Source organism: Etheostoma cragini, chromosome 9, assembly GCF_013103735.1.
Source record: "Etheostoma cragini isolate CJK2018 chromosome 9, CSU_Ecrag_1.0, whole genome shotgun sequence".
NCBI classification, from domain to species: Eukaryota; Metazoa; Chordata; class Actinopteri; order Perciformes; family Percidae; genus Etheostoma; species Etheostoma cragini.
This window is the reverse complement of record NC_048415.1, coordinates 29,396,250-29,419,026: the sequence shown is the minus strand read 5'-3', so window position 1 is coordinate 29,419,026 and position 22,777 is coordinate 29,396,250. Positions and strand designations below refer to the sequence as shown.

The 22,777-nt window shown below is 40.0% G+C and overlaps 1 protein-coding gene across 7 annotated transcripts in view; it reads left to right on the top strand.

Moving 5' to 3' along the window:
• ect2 (epithelial cell transforming 2) overlaps positions 1–22,777 on the top strand; it is a 70,720-nt gene that overhangs the window by 3,006 nt on the left and 44,937 nt on the right. For 3 of the 7 annotated variants that reach the window (XM_034881462.1, XM_034881461.1, XM_034881457.1), the window contains exons 4-14: positions 4,725–4,817; positions 7,892–8,074; positions 9,960–10,049; positions 14,499–14,606; positions 15,534–15,607; positions 17,698–17,828; positions 18,295–18,410; positions 19,014–19,076; positions 20,049–20,274; positions 20,350–20,535; positions 21,633–21,757. In XM_034881462.1, the coding sequence (XP_034737353.1) occupies positions 4,725–4,817; positions 7,892–8,074; positions 9,960–10,049; positions 14,499–14,606; positions 15,534–15,607; positions 17,698–17,828; positions 18,295–18,410; positions 19,014–19,076; positions 20,049–20,274; positions 20,350–20,535; positions 21,633–21,757 (1,395 nt within the window). The remainder of the gene's footprint in view (positions 1–4,724; positions 4,818–7,891; positions 8,075–9,959; positions 10,050–14,498; positions 14,607–15,533; positions 15,608–17,697; positions 17,829–18,294; positions 18,411–19,013; positions 19,077–20,048; positions 20,275–20,349; positions 20,536–21,632; positions 21,758–22,777) is intronic. The other 4 variants (XM_034881458.1, XM_034881459.1, XM_034881460.1 and 1 more) reach the window with 4 other exon arrangements.

The following is a 22,777-nucleotide window of genomic DNA, read 5'->3' as shown; positions in this document are numbered from 1 at the left end:
TGGACCAGATGGACTTTATTCCTGTTGAGCTGTTGTGGTGGAAATTCCTGCGGGACCCTCGGTGGATGTATCTCCGGCAGGGCTGGAAGGCGATGTCCGGGTGAAGACGTAGAGCCGCCGGCGTAGGTCCAGGCAGGTGATAGCGCAACCGGAGCAGGTGAATAGCCGAGTACTGCAGCAGACCCGTCAACAGCAGGCGAACAGGCAGCAGAAAAATCCAGGTACAGACAAACACGATGTAAGGCCTACCGGCCCACATTTGGGATAAAAACTTTGGGCAGCGTCAACGGCCAGGAGAGCGGCGAGCAACAGCAGCAGCAAGTTGTGCCAGCGTTCACTCAACGGTCCGTCATGTCAGACTCCGGCCCCATATGAGAACAAATTATGGTGGAGAAAAGACAACAAATGCGTCGCCACATGTAACTTCAGCTAAGGATGAACATCAACCAAAACCATCGACGTTTTCGTGAGGGGGAAAAAGCAAACTAAAAGCAAAATTACCAAAAACAAACAAGCCAGACGGAGCGGCGTCAATCTCGCCAGCGTTCCCGTTGCTAGGCGATAAGTAAGTAGCATGGCTATATAGGTTTTGAATTTTAAATTCCTTTTTTATTTTGGTTTAGACTTTTGGATTTCAGTTTAGTTCAGGATCAAATATTTGTGGGGTGCACGAATTCACAATGGTACAATGCAGGTTGGTAACAATGATGGAAAATGTTGTTATGGCTACTGTTGTCAACAATAACATTACCAAACAGTTTACTTTATTTGCAATCAATTCCCAAAAGCGTGATATATCTTACACTTACATTCCAGGATATAGGGTCCTTTCTCTTACAGAAAGAGTTGTATTTCAGTCTTTGGATCGGAATCATTAATCGTTTTATTATTGTGAGTCCATTCAGCTTAACAAATATCCCACATACAGTTTTGTTTTGTCAGAATGGGCCTCTGGGGGAGACATATTAAGTGGGGAGTCTTGGGGTCCTCCACCAGAAAATTTGAATCATCAAAGACTTAATTTCCTGCATTCCGCTGATACATTTTTGGGCACCAATTTATGGTGAAAAATATTTATTTATATGACGGAAAACAAAATTACTGTGATTGGTCCACTTGGCTGTGGCATGGAAGCGTGTATTTCCCCCTACTCATTTCTGGTTTCTCCTTCTCCATAAACATGAAACATGAAATCAACGAGAAGGTTTTCTTGCTACAGATTTCCAATCGTGGACAGAAGGCACAGGGGATACACTGTGTGCACACACATGCCGACGCAGCCACCAGTCAACTGACGTAGGCTATGGCAAAAGCTCTTTGTAGAGCTTCAACAGAAGCATATATCCTGCTTAAGATAACAAAATGTGAGTTTATGGCTTACATAAAGTCAAGCCATTCATATTTTTATCGAATTAATATAGAAACTTCAAATTTGGTTCTGTTCCTCATTGGGCTGCACGAATATGGCCAAAATGATAATCATAATTAGTTTGAGCAATATTCAGATCATGATTAATTATTACGATTATTTGTTGATTTGAACCATTACAAACTTTATTGTCACATAAAGCAGTTATAAATAGCCTATATCTCATATTTCACTGGACATGCGTGAGTGTGGTTTGCATGTCGCAGCTTTTGTTGCTATTGGTCAATCTCCCTGTGAAATGCCAAATCCAGATGCTCAGCCTCAGAGGGGTAGAGTGAGCGGTGGGCTGTTTGCTTGAGATTAGATCATTAGATCAGACGGCTCTGCAGAGTTGTGTATAATTATGGTGTTTTGACATTTCATTTACAGCTGAAGGAGCAGTGGTGCTACTGAAGGAACGCCGCAGTTGCATGCATATAGCAGAAACCCTGTAGTTTTATGGTTTGTGGCAGGAAGATTTGGTCTGTACGACATCGATGCTGTCGGAGCCTCTTAGAGAAAGTGCTTCGCTGGTGGACCAGTGTGGGGTGGAGAGGGTTATCCATGATAAGTTTGTTTAGTGCACCTCCTTTCCACTGCTTCAAAAGTCTGTTTGCAGCCAATAACGGAGACAGCCTTCCTGATCAGTTTGTTCAGTCTGTTTATGTTGCTGGCTCTGGTGTGGCTTTTGTAACAGATACTGGAATAGAACAGAGCGCTGGCCACAACCAAACGTATCAGATCACGGTATCAGAACATCTCCAACATTCTGCTCCACACGTTGAAGGATCCCAGCTTCTTCAGGAAATAGTCTGCTCATCCCCCTTTTTTAAACAGTGCTGTTGGTCTACTAGTCCAATGCTTTTAGTGTCACACTCACATACAGTGCAATCCCCCCTTCCTCCTTTTTACTGCTTTGCATAATGTCCCTGTTAGCACGAACAGTCAAAGCCAGGTACCACTTTCACTACCCAATGTGAGAAGAGTGCAGATTTGAGTCACTTTGCAACGAGTGAAGCTGTGAGTTGCGCGTGCTTCACTTTGAGACAAGTAGCATATAAGATGCTAACGAGAGACTTCTGTAATGTCAATACAGCAAAAATGAACCTAATTAACGAAGTTTGTGTATTGCTGGCTACAAGTTAGCATCAAACACAACAAAGGCTGTCAGTTAATTTTAATTTTTAATTTGTTTATTAATCTCCAGTGGGGAAATTACAATTTACACTCTGTGTACACACTTTGTTATTAATCACACACAGGCCTAAAATACACACATGCTCAAGACCTATACGTGCACTAATGGGGAGATGTCAGAGTGAGTGGGGTGCCAGCTGAACCAGCGTCCTGAGCGGTTGGGGTGGCACGGTGCCTTGCTCAAGAGCACCTGGCAGTGCCCAGGAGGGGAAGTGCCATCTCTGCAGCCACCAATCCACACTCCGTACCTTTTGGTCCATATGGGGACTTGAACCAGTGACCCTCCGGTTCCCAACCCAACTCTCTACGGAATGAGCTACAGCCACCCAAGTTGAATGGCGTTTTGAGCTAACGTTAGCAGTTAACAGTCATACCTAGATAGCTAAAACGTTTCTGAAATGAATTCCATCTTCTGTTGATGATTGTAATGAGAGAAGTTTATTTCATGGATTTCACAAATTTCAATGTGACAGTTAGGCTGTAAACCGTAAATCTGAGCAACCGCAACTAAAATCTGCACTCAACCAGAGCCCCTCCTACGCACTTCCTTTGAGATTTCAGGCTTGGTCCTTGTCTGCAGCATAGGTCCACACAGTGCAGAAGCCATTTCCACACAGATGTTGTGATGACCATAAAAAAGCAAATACACACAGACCAAAACATGATTAAGAAAGCACACAAAATCCAATGCACATCAGGAGCTTCTGTAGTCTCCAGTGTTTCCCTGGATTTTTCGAATCCAAACTGCTCCCATTCAACAGAATTTGCTTTTCCGTTTTTGCTCACCAAGGGCTGCTTCTCTCTCTCCACCATCTTCTTCACTTGCGCTGATTTTTACATGCCACCGTATGCCACAAACAGGACCTCGCTGTGAGTTTAGCCTTTGAGAGGATTGAAAGTGCGCATGTGCATGTCATTCAGAACACAAGTCAAAATAAGAGTTTAATTGCAAAGCGCAATGTGCAAAATTGTTGTTATTCTTAACTCTCTCTCTATCGGAAAGCTGTGGCAGGAAAAGGTAACACTTCCGGCGTGTTTGTGACGCCAGACATGACACACTTGAAGAAAGAAGAAAGAAATAACACGCAAATTCAACTACTGGCAATGGGAAAGATTGCTATTGGCTGTTTTAAGCGTGTTTACGCGTGTAAAATCTGCATAGACTCACAAATTTGGATTGAAAAAGGGTAGGTTTTGATTATTACTTTGGCAAAGTGTTAATCTGCTGTGGGGGGCTGCCTGAACGCTGTAGGGAGGACAAGCCTTTCAATCAGTTTTTGTTACAGTCCATTGTCACATTTGTGTGAATTCAATGTTTTTAGTGTATCCACTGACATATCTAACTTCAATTGAGCAATGTTGGTATAAAGTTTGAAAAGTTGTCCATTGAGCTTGACTAACCGGGTTAGGACGACTAGGATGCTACAGTTGATAAACAACTCAACTGTCATATTGCAATAACAGACGTGAACTAAGCAATAATAATAATAGTAAAAATGAAATGAATTGAACATAATATCTTTTCTGAATGTTTTGCAAACATTTTTCAATTTTCAAATGTTTTGTTCAAATAATCTTTGAAAATATGATTATCACAGAAACTTGTTTTAGAAACTTATTTTGTATATATCAACACCGATAAATACTGCTTATCGGCCATACAGCAATGTTAAGGTTGTAGGCATTGGCCAAAATTGTAATATTGGTGTATCTCTAATTTTACACCTACATTTCTAACACTGTCATCATTTCAAATATGCCAGACTTCGGTCTACTAAACTCTATATCATCTTACAGATCTAGTAATCTGTGCTCTGAAAATGTCTTCCTTCTGAGGTCTCCTGAGCCCTGCCCATTCTGACGTCTTACTGCCTAAATGCTCTATTTCTCCCTGCCAATCTGCAGCAGACAGACTCCTTTCACATCCAAAGACAACTGTCGACGGCTCCATCAGAGCTGTCCTGATTGCCTGGCCGACTGTTGGTTGTCATCGCTTAAGCAACCAAAGAGAATTTGCCTCTAGCTTTCTCAACCTTTTGTCCTTCCCCTTTTTTATTCTGCTATCCTCCTTTCAAATGCCAGTGTTTGACGTCCACTTATTGCTGATTGTTTTTTACAGGCCATCAGAGTAATGGAGGTACCAGTGGTAAAGATAAGCGAAGGCGATGCAGGTGCCGGGGAGAAAATGATGAGAAAATCTATAGTCAATATGGTACAGTACAGTGTCTTCCTCTCTGTGTGTCACACTTTGATGGGAACTGGGGCCTCATGGGTTTATTTCACCTCGGGTGCTCACTTAATCATTGTGCATGGCGAATTTACAGATGGTGAATGTATCTGCGGGTGAATTTTTAAATGTATGTTTAGTAATACTGTTCTCATCGCTTTCTAACAGATTTGTACTTAAATATCAATGCAAGTTTCTAGACTAAGAAGTTATAAAGTAATTTAAAAGGCTTTCTATTCAGCTTCATAGCAATTTATATCTGTTAAAGTTGCATGCACTCCCATAAAAAAACTGTTTGCAAACAGCATTTCATAAGACAGTTCTTGGACAGTGAATAGCAATGCACTTGAAGCTTTTGATTTTGGAGCCTTTTCTGTTAAAAATGGTTTAGCATTTAGTGAAATGTGCTTTCTTTTTGAGAGTGAGTAAGATTAATAGGAATTTCAAGATTTGTTTTTTATGGGAACAATATATCCCTCTGGCCAGGACTTTTAGTGCACAGGTGTGATTGTATCAAAACTGACAACCTCACTGTGACAGTCTTAAGCCATATTTGCACGGGACTAGTATTACCATGGGAGCTCTGATCACAGACACGATACACCTGTTTTCCTGCTTCATGGCATTGTTTTGTCATTGATTACATCCCACTTTGCGAGACACTTATACAACAGAGACCTTATTTATTGATTTCAGTATCGATCGTTCCAACACCAAAGATTTTTTTTGGTGCCTACAGTAATGGTGCTGGTTGACAATTAGCTTATGTAATTCTTGGTGGGTAACATAAGATTACGACACCTTTTGACATGCTCAGTTTTTCGTATGATTGATAGCACACCTCTGTCTTCTACCTCAGTCTGCCAGGGTTCAGTCGGGATGAGAACTGACAACAGCCCTGGGGACACATCTACAGTGGGAATTGTTATATTTCTGTAAATAACATCACAGAGTACAGTCTAGACCTGCTCATTTTATGAAACGCTGTGAGATAACTGTTGTGATTTGGCGCTATATAAATAAAATTGAATTGAATCTACAGTCTGCCCCCAGCCAGCAAGCAGCCATCTCGGTCAACACTTAACTCCGGTGCTAAGAATTCTAACGGCAGTTTACTGAACCGTCGGGAAACAGACCCAGGCACCCAAGTCAGGATAGCAGCCATTTGTAATGTTACACCTCCATTAGCGTTACCGGTGGCTTTTAGACATCTTTACAGTTTGCTAAATTTACGAGACAAAACAGGAATAAGACACCAAAAGGACTAATGCCAATAGTACTTTAAAGACGTGGTAGCATTGGATATGGACGGGAAGGAGAACTCTGGGAGTTGGAAGGGGTGTGTTGCAATTCTCCCTTCTCACTCCTTGACACAGGTTTGTGGGTGTCGCGATTTCGGGTTTTTATTTTATAAATAAAGTTACCGCTGTAATTGTTTGATGGCAACAGATATTTAATATACTCATACTCTGATTAGCGATTGACCAATATGGATGTTTTTTTAGTGCTGATACTGATTTTTTAAAAATATTTATTAATTCATTTTTTCTCATCAGTCTTAGCTGATGACTGATACGGGCTGCCAATTTTCTTGAGTCAATACTTGGAGCCGATACCGCTTTTGCTCTCTCAATTTACAACATAAAAATGTAAACTCTGCCACACTGGATTTTTGGCACATGTGTTAGTGGTGGAAGGGCAGTGCATGGTCTGCACGTGAATTGCAGCTTCTCCGGCAACACAGAGCTGCTTGTGGACGCATGTCTGTGAATAATGCCGGGAAAAAACTATTGTCAAACGCAGCAGCGTTTTTATGTGCGTCGGCTGATACACGTAAAAGCGCCAATACTGGCCCGATATATCGGCCGGCTGGAAAAAACGTTCTATCACTAACTTAGATTTTTACAATTTTATTAAAGTTAAACGTGAAATTAAAAAACAAAATGGTAACCACAAGATACTCAACTCTGTCATCAACAGAACCCCGTCTTTTCATCATATAACCCCGGTTCTTCAGCAGCTCCATTGGCTCCCGGTTCAATTCAGAATACAATTTAAAATCCTTCTCCATACTTTCAAAGCCATCCATAACCTTGCCCCTCCATATCTATCAGAACTCCTACACATTGCCGTCCCCTCCCGCTCCCTCAGATCTTCCTCCTCCATCCACCTCACTGTCCCCCATGCTCAACTTGTCACCATGGGGAACAGAGCCTTCAGCCGCTCTGCTCCCCAGCTCTGGAACTCACTCCCACCTGACCTCCGCAACATCAACTCTCTCCCCCTCTTCAAAACTAGACTAAAAACCCATCTGTTCCATCTCGCTTATCTGTAAATACACTGTTCCTGTTTTGTTTTTTGTTTGTTTTGTTTTTTGTTTTATTTGTTTTGTTATTACTACTTACACTTTTATGTTCCCTGTTTCTGTCTTTTATTGTCTGTAAAGCGTCCTTGAGTGTTAGAAAGGCGCTTCTAAATAAAATGTATTATTTATTATTAACAGAAAGTCCCTGAACTCACAAAAAAAATCATGAAGTTTTAGTAGTTTGTTGAGTTAGGTATAACTTTATATACTTTGTGAAAGCTCTAGGGTGTTTTAGAATTTCTGAGCTCACTGTTTTGGTTTTATGGCTTGTTTATTTTCAATTATGTTCCATGAAGTTTCTTAATTTTTTTTGTCTAAAAAAGTGGAGAGCAAAACAGAGCTAAATGGAAAATAAATATTTGACTTAGTTTCTTATACGACGTTTAGGTTGTGAGTTCTGCTTCCAGGTAGCCCTCTAATATAACTTTAGAAATTAGCCTACATAATTTTTATTTATTTTTGAGTCTCGATGGGGAAGTTGGAAATTTAAACACATGAACTAACTGTTTTGGTTTGGGTCTTTAATGAGATTTGTTGACAGTAAAAAAATAACACATTTCCGGTACATTATCCATGTCCAACAAGGCTATCTTTCTGGTATTTGGTGATTTATTTTTGCACGCTGAATGTTACATTCTTTAACAATCCGTCATGTGCTACTTTATTTTTCTGTTTTGTAAATCTTCTTATTCAGGACATTAACATCCCGTGCATAATGACAGACAACATCCAGGAGTTTGGAGATGGAGACAGCACCAATTTTGAGACAGTGTTCGTCCTCACAGACTTTGATTCTTCTGACTACAACTATCTCTACAAACACGACAACCGCATTGTTGGGCCTCCTGTTGTGCTACACTGTGCTGCGACGGAGGAAGTAAGTTATTGATTCACAACATATTTATTTTAATCATGTCATGAAATGTTCAAGCATTATTCTTAGTTTGTCACAAACATTTGCTAGTACATTGTAGAGAAATGTAATTACTGCATTTAACCCATCCTAAGTATTAGAAACAGGTATGGACAACTTTTGTTCACCTGCCACTGTGGCTGATGGATTTCAAAATCTTCCCGCCACTCAACTTTTTTACCACCCAATTTTTTTGTTTTTAACTGGCAAGTGCATAACTGCATGTGAAAATAATACAAAATCTATAATACTCAAGCATGTTTAAGTCATAAGGTAAAATCTTAAGGAAAACACTAACATTCTCTTTCTCTCTCATGCACACACATAGCACTCTCACACAAACCCACACATGTACTGTGAAGTTACATGTAGCCCTAATGAGTTCGGCAGATTACACAAAAACATTCCTCCACCCAACCTCATTCCAAGTTTCATTCTAACCTTTTACTGGTTTATCTTTTACCATTAGATCACACCTGAATAGGAGCTACACCAAAAAGATAAACTATTACAAAGGGAAGTGGCTTTGCAACATAATGTCCCACTCTAGACAGATTTTAAAGTATATAAACTACTCCGTTATGATCAATATTTTTTAACAAAGTTAACCCCCATAAAAAGTAAAATTAAAGTCTCCGCTTCTTCCCTTTCTCCCTTATTGAGCAATTCTGGATCTGGCCTGGCCCCGCCTACCTTGCTCATGCTTGCGCTTGGTTGAGACTGGTTTGGTGACTACATTCTAGCATCTTTCCTCAGATTGACCAGTAAAACAACAGTGCATTTAGATGAAGAAAATCAGTGGAGAATCAGACATGGCTTATCATGTTTGAGCTTCACGCAGGATTCATGGCCGTCTTGCGTTGCCCCGTAACATGGCCACAAGCACAGGCGGCCCGCTTACTGAGCTTGCGGTCTGATACTATAAGGGCGTCCTTTCTAACATCTGACTCGTGTTGACTACCTAACGAACAGAAATTGTCCGGCTTTTCTCGTTGTAAACTAACAAATAAGCGTTTGTCTCCTCTAAAACTGTCCGACTAAAACAGTATGCTGCATTTATTTACCCAGCACCGTGGCTGGTAGGTTGGGCAAATTAACCCCCGCCACTGCACAAAATCACCCACATTTGGTGGGTGCTAATTTCCATCCCTGAATAGCATCAATGGACAGCTATACATGCAGCATCCAGGGAGCAACTTGGGGTTCAGTGTCTTGCTCAGGGACACTTTGACATGTGGCCGGATGAGCCTGGGATTGAACCGCCAATCTTGTGGTTGGCGAGCGATCACTCCAACTGAAATAGAAATAAAGAATGTACACTTTTACTCTAAAATCTCCATCTCAGAGAATACTTCTTCATGTGGGGATGCCCGACGAGAGACGGGCCGGAGAGGAAACTTGATTTCCAATAAAAATGAGGCAAAAATACATTATTGCTTTGAACAGGATAACGCACAAGAAGTGCCTGGAGACTTCTAATAGGATGCTAATGTCAGACATCAACAATATGTCCTGCGGCTTCTATAAAACAGTGCTCGGCACATTTCTCAGCTGAAGACAGCACACACAAATGCAGATTTAGACCGCATTGCAATATAAATAAGTATATGGTATCTTTTGATAACAGAATAACTTTGTGTAGGCCATTTTGCAGTTTTTAACCCATGTCAGGCAAAACTATTAGGTGTTGGCGTAAGCAGGAATTTCATTATGAATTTCAAAGATTATAAAAGGACTCTTTCAGTGAATTGTTAAACACATTGATAAAAATAATTACATTAAAGGTTTTCAAATGTAATTTTATACTTAATTCAAAGTTTTTGTTTTTTGCTTTTTCCCTTCCCCACAGCCTCTACAGTTTTCATGTCGTCCTCTCTACTCCACTACAATGCTTAACCTGTCGCTGTGTTTCACCGGCTTTAGGAACAAAGATGAAATGGTGGGTATATGAACTTAACATGATCAACTTTACCTTTCTTTCTGAATGGATGAAAATATAGGTACTTTCTTTGTTGTTGATCATGCTGTGTAGAACAATCTGTATTGTTAATAGCACTCAAACCTTTCTAAACAAGTCTTTTAGGGAACATCATTCCAGTTGCTTTTTTATAGAATTTCAGTAAGAATCCATATTGTAGTGAAACTCTTACTAATGAGAATTCACCTCAGTCACAAACTACCCAAATACTGTTTACTAAATGTCCAACCAGAGAGGAGAATATTTTGCATCACTGTTGCATAACAGTCAGCAATGCTTATCACCCACACACTCACCCACGCTGCATTGGGTCACCCAGACCATGCCATCTGTTGTGAGGACATCTAAGAAGTGGACCAGTGAAGCTGTGGCGGATCTTAAGTCGTGTTTGGACCGCATAGATGGGATGTTTACACTGCGAACAGCTTGGACAAGTACACAGACACTGTGGGGTCATGTATTAGTTGTGGTGAGGACAGCTGTATATTTATAAGGGGTGGCAGGTTCACAAAACCCATGGTTTCATTCGTATCAAGGTTTTAGGGTCACGTTTTTGGTTCTTGATGTTTTTTCTTTTATCTTTAACACTCCAGAAATATACGTCACCATAACTTAATTATCCACAATGTAGGATATAGTATTAAAAAAATAATCATATCATATAATCATACACAAACTGAATTTGAATTGCCTTATTAGCACACAAAGATATAATTTATTTCATTTAATGTATTTATCTTGAACAATAAACACATTTAAAAAATTACATAATTTCCATTGAAACTAGAAAATTCCGCAGAAATTTTATCAGTGTGCCTCCTACTTGGTGCACATGCGAATAGCAATAAGTGTCGTAACCCTTCAGAGATATACATTTTTAAAACCTATCTAAGACGTTAGGACGTGTGTGTCTGAGAGAGAGGGAGACAGATAGATGTTGACAGAGAGACATACAGAGTATGGTTGCCTGGTTACTAAAGACCAATGGGAAGCCTTTCATCTCTGTTATTTCATCTCTTTGATCTGTAATCAGTTGACGACTACACCTAGCACCTGCTGTCACCAGCTATTCAGATACTGAACAAGCTCTCAAACAAATGATCATATCATCAAAGGGATACTAGCTATCAATAAAATAATCACCAGAATGCCTTTGTGAAAGTATTGATATAAAATTTATGTGGATAAACTTAGAAATGTGGGTGAATCAGCGATGTAAAAAAAGTGCTTTGTTCTGCAAAGAAATGTGGACAATGTTGAACAAGGCAGTAAATGGAGGAAGATTGGGAACTCTTGTCATTTGAAAGGTCGCTGAGCGAAAAATATAATTCATATTGCATACATGAGCATAATGGCTGAAACTAGACAAGAATACCTACGTTTCGATGTACAAATTGGCCATGACAAGATAGAATTGTTGGTGTGCAAGCAAGTTATAGAGAGAGAACCAAGATGATTTTTTTTTTAATCTCCCCACTCTGTCCTCCACTCTTAACTGTCAACATTCCGCCACATACACACACTGGAAAATCTGAGACGGTCTGAAAACGGGACGATACGTAAACTGGGATTTTGGAGAAACCGTGCTTGATATCTGAATGCCCATTCAGCCCAACAAACGTCAAAGTCTTGTCTTTAGTTTAAACTTTTATTCTTGTTTCTACCTCAAAGTATGGCGATACAGCACGGTCCCAAAGAGGGGGCGGTTCTAGCGATGTTGAGCAAGTTCCCAAACATTTCCAATTTAAGTCTATGAGAAATGTTTTGCCGATTTCGTAAAAAACGCTTGGCAAATCTCTTAGAAAAGTCATAGCCCACCATTCCCGATCATTACACACGTTTTGATGTAAATTGTGTGTGCGTGTTGGCAACGCTCCGGGACTAGTAGCGGGGCTAAAATCTGGCGGAAGAATAATAATAAGTATGGGCAATAATAGACCTCGCGCCGATTGCTGCTATTGCAGCACATCGGCACACTGAATTAATTGCATTTATCAAACTGCCAACTTCAGTGTAGCTCTTACAAAACTGTATAATTTAAAAGAAAAATAGAGAAACTCTTAAACTTCCGTCTTTTGAATCTGTCAGAATATGTTAAACATATTTTATTATAGTCCTTTTGAAATAAGGGGAGAATAAAATTACTCTAGATGGAGTTTTTCTAGTAACCTTCCCAAAAAGGTTCAGGATGCTGCAAATGTTGGTATAATATAAAAATGATTTTAAGAAAAAATAATACATTTATTGAATGAATCAAATTTGAAAATGGCTGTCAGTGGCTTGTTGATCTTTACATTGTTAGTGAATTTCCTATCCTGGGCTGGGACACACATTCATACTGTTTGATGAGGTACTTATTGGACTTTAATATTATCATTGCACTCCTCAATTCATCCTGTACTTCTCCGCTCTGTTTTTTCCCCCCTGCATCCACCGTATGTTTGTGTGTGTGCACTTGTCAGTCGCAAAGCGAACTGTGCAGCCCCGCCCGCTGCAGAGAGCCGACAGGATTGAAACAGCAGGCGCTTTAGCAGATTTAGTGAAAAAGCGCTACATCGGACTTTGATGTTATATTGTAAACATGTTGGCAGGACTGTCGGATTTATTTATTTTTTGCGTCGTCTTTTGCTGTATGTTTTGTTGGTATCTTGTCCACACCGCTTCTTTTACGCAAAAGGGAAACGCACTAGGCTCTTTTGATATGCAGGCATGCTTGAGAGCAGGCAGCGTCAGCCGGGGGCGGTGACAAAAATCTCCTGTCAAGTCTTGACAGTTTTCAGCTGTTTCCAGCAGCCAGGCTGAAGAGGAAGTGGCAGAAACACTGAAGTCCTATGTTAATAAATTGTCTGAGATCACATACGGGCACGAGGCTACATTGCACATGCGTTGTCCGTGCGTCGCACAAACGCTCCAAACTGAGACGAGCAAACCGAACGATCAAATGTTTTTTCATGAACCATGCAACCCCTAACACACCACTAAGAGGTTCAATAACAAGCCCTGGTATACACCCAAACTCAGACGGCTAAGGTTCAATCAACAGCCTGGGACTTACAAAATGACTAATACATATAAACTCAAAGAATTTTCACACTGAATCAGGGTTACACCCAGGTTGACTGTGTTTCAGTGGGTTAACCCTCCTCAATCTACTCAGCTTTGCGGCAAAGGACGCCAGGTGGGTATGATCAGAGTAGACTAGGGGCAATTTCCATGTGAATTGTGCACTACCTGTGTCGCTGACATGAACATATTTAGAGGCTAAAAACATGTGTAAAACTTGCCTTGCTTAAGCCTGTTTGGTGCTAACTCTAGCAGGAGGATAAAATGATGTAGGCAGCACCATCGGTTTTGTTGTTTTTGCTACTGACAGCACTCCAAATTAAAAAACAACAACAACAGAGCTAGGTGTTTTATTACAAGGTGACCTAAATAGCTCTGTTTGAAAATAAATCATTCTCAACTACTGGGGTCAGTTTGTAGGGGAGTGCATCTACATTGAAAATTTAAATGAAAGAGGAACTTGTGTAATGTAAACCGTTTTTTGTTGCACTTTAATGCTTTACAAACACCAAAGCAAGTAAGCACTATGACAACTCTAAGGAGATTTTGGAGAAGGATATTCGGTACAAATACACCGGCATGACACCACTTTGTGTTCATATAATACTATTTTTTCCTGGTGAAAATTAATGATTTTAATAATGCATGCGTGTTGCTTCCTCTAAATTTCAGGGTGTGGTTGACTAGCAGGACCTGCTTGTTTATTTGATAAATTGGTCAACATCAATTTCCAGCGTAGCTCCAAATCATATTGTTGGTTGAGACAGATGCCTTATTTCTTTAGACTAACTATATTAGCTTTAGCTGGTAACAGCTTTCTGCGGTGAAAAGTGTCCGGCCGCTAGCAATCCGGTAAAAGGAGAACGCTGAAAGTTTACTTTTCTATCAAGCAGAGAAAAGTTAGTGCTTTAACATCGCAACAACCTGCAATGTTGAAGCCCTACCATCTGCGTTGTGTTCCGAAGGCCCGGCGGCAAGTCAGTGCTAGATATTCCATCACCCTGTCCCTCCGGGAGAAGAGAAAACACAAAATCAATGGTCAATCTATTGACATTTTATATAATATTTGTGGAAGCTACATAAACAGAACACACACACTGTGGAAAAATCACAGGTCAGAATTCTACTAGTAGCAGGCAGGAGTGAGATAATGAAAGAAAAAACACACAACAGTCCCGCGCAGGGCTCTAATGCAGAGTGACTAATTGCTCATTGTAAGAAAAGATTATAAGCAATTGGAAAAATCTACTGGCTCAGCAAAATGAAATGGCACATTCCACCTTGATCTTTATTTCACCCCTTGGTGCTAAGCTTGTGTTTTGGTATTTTATTTTTTTCCCTATGTAGAAGAACTTGGTGAATCTGGTTCATCACATGGGTGGGACCATCCGGAAAGACTTCAGCACCAAGGTTACTCATCTCATCGCCAACTCCACTCATGGAGAGAAATACAGGGTTTGTTTAAGCTTTCTTTGTGTAACTGTCAATAATCCTACCATGCAGTTAGGCTAGGTAATGTTGTCACAAATGTGTCTATATATATCTTCAAACTTTGCAATGTATGGTTTTTACCAAAAACCACCAATATGTATTTTTTTATAGTTTTAAGTGCTTAGATAATTTAAGAAATAAAGGTAGAAAATGACTAAATACACATGTTACAACATATGATAACTGCAATGATAACATTGTTACCTGCTTTTGTACGGCAAACAAAACTATCACGAATAAATTGTCAATATTTTATATTTTCCCCCTATGTTAGTTCTAACATGCAGACGTGCTGAATAGTCCAATATTCCATGGAATCAGTGGAATGAAGCCCTTTTTTTCTTTCCTCATTCATTTGAGATAAGAGATGACTGGTGTCATTGGCCGATGCATTCGCTCACAAGGCCGTTGTTTGCAGGCACAGCTGCAAGTAGCCCTGTCAGTGTGGCAGCTGTGAAACGGAGTTAGCACTCAAACTTGTGTTGATTTTTTTCATTCTGCTGGGAAGACGTCAGTGTATCACAAAGTGCCAAATAGCTCAATTTGGAAAAATTAAATCATTCTATTAATGCAGTGAATCATAGTTTAGAACCAACAAACACTTACTACAAACAAAAGCAACCCCCTTTCCACCATGATTTACAATTTAAACTTCTAATTTTTTTACCTCCTTTGTTGTACTCTGTGTATTGATAATGGAAATATTTGAAGGTCTACTAGTTATGAAGTTTTACATAGATATGTCATTCCTTACTATGTAAGGAAGTAAGGAATGCCATTCTTTACTCAGACTGCACAATAGAAATTACTTACTCTTGGTTGCACGTTAACTCATTTGTGTTTTGTTTTCCTCCTCTCTTCACTATGTTTTATTGTGCCCTCATCGCTCAGCTGGCAGTGTGCATGGGGACGCCGATTCTCACTCCATCATGGATTCATAGGGCCTGGGAGAGAAGAGATGACGTGTAAGCTGGAAGAAGGAAGCCTATGTATCACTCAAAGCTTCTCTCCTTTACTACAGTGCAAGCTTTTTTATGCATCTGCAAGTGAAAATTGGAGTGTGTGAATGGGAAAAGTTATTTGGGCTCAGGGAGCATTGCTTTCACTAGTAAAAATGACAAACATTTGCAGATTATATCACCTGTAGATAGCAGGCCAAAGTAAAACTTGGCTGTTGTCTGCTCTGTGTTCTCTCTGGAAGCCAGTAGGGCCTATCTGTACTAAGAGAAAAATTGTTCGTAACATTTCTATAAAACCGTGAGTGGACTACAGAAAACCATTTATTCTGTTTACTTTGCACACAGCTGGAATCTCATGATATCACGAGATTACACGAGAATCGTCAGCTCCCAAAGTTAAACTAAAATCCAACTCAGAAACATGATCAAGTAATGTGTTTTATGTCAGAGAAAACAGCATGTAAAAAGTGATGGTCACTTCTGCTTTTTCCCTTTTATTGGCTTATCTCTAAAGCGTTTCAGTTTGTAAAATACAGTGTACAAGTAAACTAGTACTTTAGCCTCACAGTATTCTGGTTCAGGTTAGGCCTGATTGGTTAACCGTTTGATTTTAATGACTGTGATTATCATTTTTCATTTCAAGCCAAATTAATCACAAATGCTACTACTTTATTTGGTGAGTTTTAAACATTTTTTTTTTTTATTTAACCTTTATTTAACCAGGAAAATCCCATTGAGATTACTAATCTCTTTTTCAAGGGAGTCCTGGCCAAGACAGCGGCACAGTTCAGAACTATGAAACAATGTTTTAAGAAGGGACTTAAAAGAGTTCACTGACTCAGCTGACCTGATTTCCTCGGGCAGGCTGTTCCAGAGCCTCTGGACCCTGACAGCAAACGCTGTGTCCGCTTTGGTTTTCAGTCGAGACAATGCGCTATAGGTGCCAAAAAAAATCTGGTTTGGTAAAAATTATCGAGTAAATGTCCTTAGTTTTCGTCTTTGTCAATTTCTTTCACAGAGCAACAGAGCAAATAACGTCCCGTGGACGTGTATAGTTTCCGACTGGTAACACAGAAATTCCGGCATTCCATGTAAAGTTGATCAAAACAAACAGTCTAGGCCCCTTCCCTGGCATCATGCCGATACTTAAAGTTGGAAGTAAGCGGCATTTGATTATGACTGTGTCAGATAAAAGCAAGCGCCTTGCAGCGTAAGGTGGTAAAATATGTGGATAGTTTATTACAGGGTTACATCTCACAAATTTGAAAGTAACCTACATTTGAGACACAAACACAAGGAGGCTAACCTAGCTTACCTTAACAAGGTAAAGGAGAACGCCATGCACCCTTTCCCCAAAACAGAAGCTAACCCCGGTTGCGTTACAGTCATGGATGTATGGATTCGTAGGGCCAGCAGCAGGACAGAGAACACTACAGGCGTCTTTCACCAGCAACCCAATAGCTGGTTAGTAAATACCCAGGGACACCAAAAGCGGGAGGGAACTTGGGTTAATATGTGGATTAATACTTATAATACTGCGTGAGTCGATTGACTTAAAAAAGTTCACCACTTTACTTGAACCAAAGTTCAAAACATCTGTTGATGACTGTCTTCTTTAGTCTGTTGTCTATTTAGGTTTTTCTCCTGAAAAACGTCAAACACATTCTGCACTTACTGCTGTGGCTTGTGTAGACAGATCTGTGCTCCTCATCATATGTACATTGTTTGTACTGGTGTTATTGTTGAATACATTGTAAAGACATATTTCTAAAATTGTATGTTTTTGTTGCGATATGATTACACAATACTTTTTCTGACCTTTTCAAATCCCCTGACAAATGACCAATATTACAAAAAGACTAAAACTAATAAAAACTAAAGTGAATTTAAAAAAACATTTTTTACATATTTTGTAAACAAAATAAAAATAAAAAGTAATGATAAAATGCACAACTATAATCACCTTGGTTTTGTACTGCCAATTTTTTAGGTCGCAAGAGATACAATCCATCCATCCATGCATCCATGCCTGGCTGAACAAATGCAGAAATTATGTGGTAGGTCATAGTAACTTTCTCCCACCTTCATGTGTTAAGGTACTTTCATGCAGGAGAAGAGGAGTTTCGAACAGAGTTCAAAGTGCCTCCGTTCCAGGACTGTGTTCTCTGTTTTTTGGGTTTCTCAGATGAAGAGAAGGCCAACATGGAAGAGAGGACCCTCAAACACGGTCAGTGTCGCAGCATACAGGGATCTGTCAAAGTGTTTGTGCAGCTTTTTTTCTGTTATTTGGTTGGCTTTTGGCCGAGCAACTCGCTATTACATAACAAAGTGTTTACACTTATATTGTACACTTGTACTCTGTAGACAGGCACACTATTACATTACTATACAGTGCGTTCACTGTGTTGTACATTTGTACTACTGTAAAACTACATTTATAAAATTACCTATATTACCTTCAAAACTTGTTGGATACTCGGTATCGTTCTTGTTAGAGTGCAATGTGGACTGTCTATATGAATCCAAAGCTTGTGCGCCTAGTTACAAATGCTAAGCTATGATTGGACTATGGTGAAAGTGACTGGTCAATTTTGGCTTAAGACATTCACACCTACATTAAAATTAGTAAAGTTGATACATTTATAAAAAAGGCATATGTGTGTATTTTTCATCATTGATTTTCTATTTTTAAGGTGGCACTTATCTCGAGGTTAAAGATGAGAGGTCTACACATATGGTGGTGGAGGAAAACTCTGTAAAGGAGTTGCCATTTTCTCCCTCCAAGAAACTCTTTGTGGTCAAACAAGAGGTATGTAGTTTTTTTTTGTTTTTGTTTTTTCCCAAAAAGAGTAGTTTGTTTTTGGAGCTTTTTCTGAAGACAAAAAAGTTAGATACCTCTGTGATACTGGTCAAGCACCATCTTGACCTAACAAAATAATCAGTGTACTCTAAGATTTTGCAAGAGGAAGATATAAAAACAAGGAAAGAATATGTAATCCTCTAATTATTTGTCCTTCTATATAGAATGCTAAATTATTATCTGATAAGGATTTCTTTTAGATCAACCCTCAGTAGATAGTCTCTCTCTCTCTCTCTCTCTCTCTCTCTCTCTCTCTCTCTCTCTCTCTCTCTCTCTCTCTCTCTCTCTCTCTCTCTCTCTCTCTCTCTCTCATAGAGAGGAATCAATAATAGATTTCCCCATTCCCGTGGATGAATAATTTGAGCCAAGGTAGAGTTGTGGTTTAGCTGTAGTAACTCCACAATCAGTAAGGCCTTATCTTTACTCTGACAGTTTTATTGGTTTTCAAAAGGAGAAGGAAGGTATATGTAAATATTATGCCAAAAAAATATTCTACCTACCTTTGTCCTAACCCAGGGGTCTGTAAAAACAGTTCACTCTTTTCTATGGTAGTGGTTCTGGGGAAGCATTCAGATGGACGCTCGGGCAGGAGAGTCCATGTACCTCTATGAGAAGGTGAGTGCATTTTGAATAATTTTAATGTATATGTATTAAAGGGTATATATAAACACATATTTCATTTTCCCCCCTTCATTTGTGACTAATTGACAGATGTGTTCAACAATCTTTGAAATTGGTTCAGTATTGACAGTTACAATTGAATTTGCAGATAGAGTAGGTCTTGACCACACTATGATTTACAAAGACCCAATAATTTCCCACAACCAAGCATTTGCTAAGGAAAACCTTCCATTTAGGCAGAAACCTCGGACAGACCCAGGCTCTAGGTGGGAGGCCACCTGCCGTTGCTGGTTGGAACACAGAGAGACTGATACAGATATACATGATATGAGTCATAACAATTATCGTAGTTGGCAATAAGTGAGTAACAACAAAGATAATCAAACTATGACTAGAAATAATAATAATAATAATAATAATAATAATAATAAAAGTAGCAGTGCAGGGCATCGAGCAGGATCACGGCTGCAGCTGCCAAAAACAAACCACCTGAACCACCAATGGTAATGTTCCGCTTGAGAGAGAAATTCACCCTAGCCTGCTTTCAACCTCCTTGCACCTGACAAGTCCACAATACAATGCAATACCACAGTCAGTCTCACCCAACTCATCTTCTAAGGAGATTAATTGGGCATTTTTATCAAGTTAAAAAAAGTAAATGTTCCAATAAGATAAATGTTCAAATAAGGTAAAATCTGCAGTTGAATGCGCCAAAGAATACAGTGCAAAATAGTGTAGAATCTCACTTGTGCCTAATTCTGCACTACTAATTATTTTTATCAAGTTACTACACCCTTAAAGCATGACATATGCCTACCTCGTTTGTTGGTAAAAACAGGTCTAACATTTTACTATATCATACTTTGCAAAACATGTTGTTGTCCCTATACATGTTTCTCTTTGTCCCACTTTGCAAAACATGTTGTTGTCCCTATACATGTTTCTCTTTGTCCCACTTAACTTCAGAGCGACAGCCCCGCCATGAAGAAAGCAGTGTCCCTCCTGTCCCTCACCACTCCCAACAGTAACCGTAAGCGTCGCCGTCTCAGGGACACGCTGGCTCAGCTTACCAAGGAGACGGAGATCTCCCCTTTCCCTCCACCACGCAAAAGGCCGTCAGCAGAACATTCCCTGTCTGTGGGTTCTCTGCTGGACATATCTAATACCCCTGAGACATGCAAGGCCATGGCAGGTAAGAGAAAAATGGAGGACTGGAAAACACCTGCATAATCCAACCCTAAACAAGATGAACCCCTCTTAATTTCAGAAGACAGAGTAGGGAACCGTTCAGAGAGCAATGGCAAAAATACTGTGACCAGGAATAGGATGAGAAGAAGGAAAACCAGGGAAAGGACGATTAGGACAGACGAGAGAAGGAAAAGGTCCTACCCTGGTAAAAGTACTCTTCAACAACCAGAGGAGGAGCAGCAGCAGCTGCCAGTGACTTCTGCAGGTCAGGTTTTGCTTCAAGAGTACAAGTTAAGGTTACTTGTCGGTGAATAAATGCAACAACTTCTCAAGACCAAAGCCAAGATCCTGTCTTGCTTGCCACTTGCTGATTAAGGTGAAGGATGTTAAGCCCAAAGTTAGCAACAACTTAAGCCCAGGCTCACTTCAGGTGGACTGACCTATAAGGTGGACCCGCAATAGGGTTGGGTATCGTCTGTGTTTTCTTTCTGATTCTGGTGCTAAAAAGACTCTTATAAAACTGCTGGTGTCTAAATGGTACAAGTACCTATACTTAGGAAAAGTTTTTTCTCTGACAGGGTTAGCAGTGGCAGTGGTCACAGTTTCTCAAAGTGAAGCTAGGCTACTCTGGGTCTTTACAAGTTTTAGTCTTCAGTGCACAGGCATTCAAGTGGCCGGGAAATGTGGCACTGAAATCCATGTTGCTATTTGGCCCGGTAGATACCGGGAGGTACCGTTGTTTAGGAACTATATTGGCACTGGGTTTCAATACTCAACCCCAACAAGATAATCCTAATTTAAATGACAAGCCACTCCTCCAAGTCTTGCTCAGCAACACCTTCCACGATTCTTGTAATTCCACAAGTGTTTCAGAAGCCTCCCAGAAGCATCTCTTTGCTCTTCTCTGTTAAAAATGGGCACCTGTATTCTCATCAGTTATTTTTTATGCCGCCCCAGCGCTGCACAGATCAAGCCAGGCAATGGACAGGAGGCGGGACCGTCGTAGAGATTAGTTCACTGGCAATGCCATGCTCTTTTCTAATTACGCAGAGATCTGATGTAGAAACATTTTGTTAGCAGCCTTCTTATTTTACCAGCACAGAATGGTGCTTATACTGGTAATTACAGATTAGGTAATGATAAACCTGATTTTTGTAAGATTGTAACAGATGTAGCGTATTTTGTTTTATTCAGTAAGGTTTTAATTAAACTTTTGGCTATTGTTTGGTTAATGTGCTCCCTGCCAAAAAACTATTTGTTTTCTTATTAAAGGTGGATTATTAGTTATGACCGTAATTGATATTGCACTATAAAAACAATATATTGTGCAACCCTAACATACTGCCTGTCATGTTCCTCCAGAGAGTTCAAAGCCATCCAAGAGTTCGACTCCACTTCTATCCAAGCAGTCAGCCAGGTGGCAGGTCTTGAAGGAACTCTACCAGACTGAGAGCAACTATGTGGACATTTTAAGCACCATTGTACAGGTGTGTGTGTGTGGGTGGGTGTGTGCGCATGCGTGGACAATTCTCACTCACAGGCTGGCCAGATGGTTGCCCCTCACAATAGTTTAAGGCTTTGCTACACTCATTAAAGGTGTGTGTTTGCATGCTCTCTCTTGGCCTTTCTTATCAAATGGTCCCAGCAGAGACCAGAGGAGAAAATTACCTGCCTTCTGTCTTGAACCTAAAACAACCTCACTACATGCTGCTATAGCTCCTCTCCCGTGCCATTTATCAAAGTAAAACAATTGATGCTGACTCCATAGTAATGTAATAATTACTGCATGCATGAGGCATATTGCTGGTGATTACTGCCTATTTTATGATCAGTCCATGCTTCCTCTTCACTTCACAGCTAGCCAGAAGGGAAAATACACTTGATGTATTTGGAGTTCATCAGTTCCTTTTTGAACGTATGTGGAGTTGATGGTCCAACATTTCCAATATAATCAATGAAACTGGCTACACCGGGGGATGAGAGTCGCTCATAAGTGCGTACACCCCACAGAGATCTGCTTTAAAAGCATGGAAGTCACAGTTCGGTACAATGGAGGGAAAAGCAAAACAAAAGTGCAGAAGGCAGTTTTTTTATTGTCTCAGGCTGTAACACCTAGTGTCAAACAGTCTGTCCCCTGAGCTAGCTGCAACATGCTTAAGTGTCTAAAGTAAGATGTAAACGGTAAACAATAGGATTCCAGATTCCAGAGTAACTTATTAGCTATAAAACTGAAAACACAGCATCTCCTATTTATAAAAGTGCAAATTACATATATGAAAGGGACTGCAGTTTGCCTCATGTGTGGACAGGATGGCATGTTGTAACGAGGTTCAAGTACATACAGCAAATACTTGAAGCCAGGTTGCTCTAGGAGTTAATATGGGCACAGTCAAGATATGTAAATTTTGATTGCTTCATTGATAGAATATCAATATATATATACAGTGGGTACGGAAAGTATTCAGACCCCTTTAAATTTTTCACTCTTTGTTTCATTGCAGCCATTT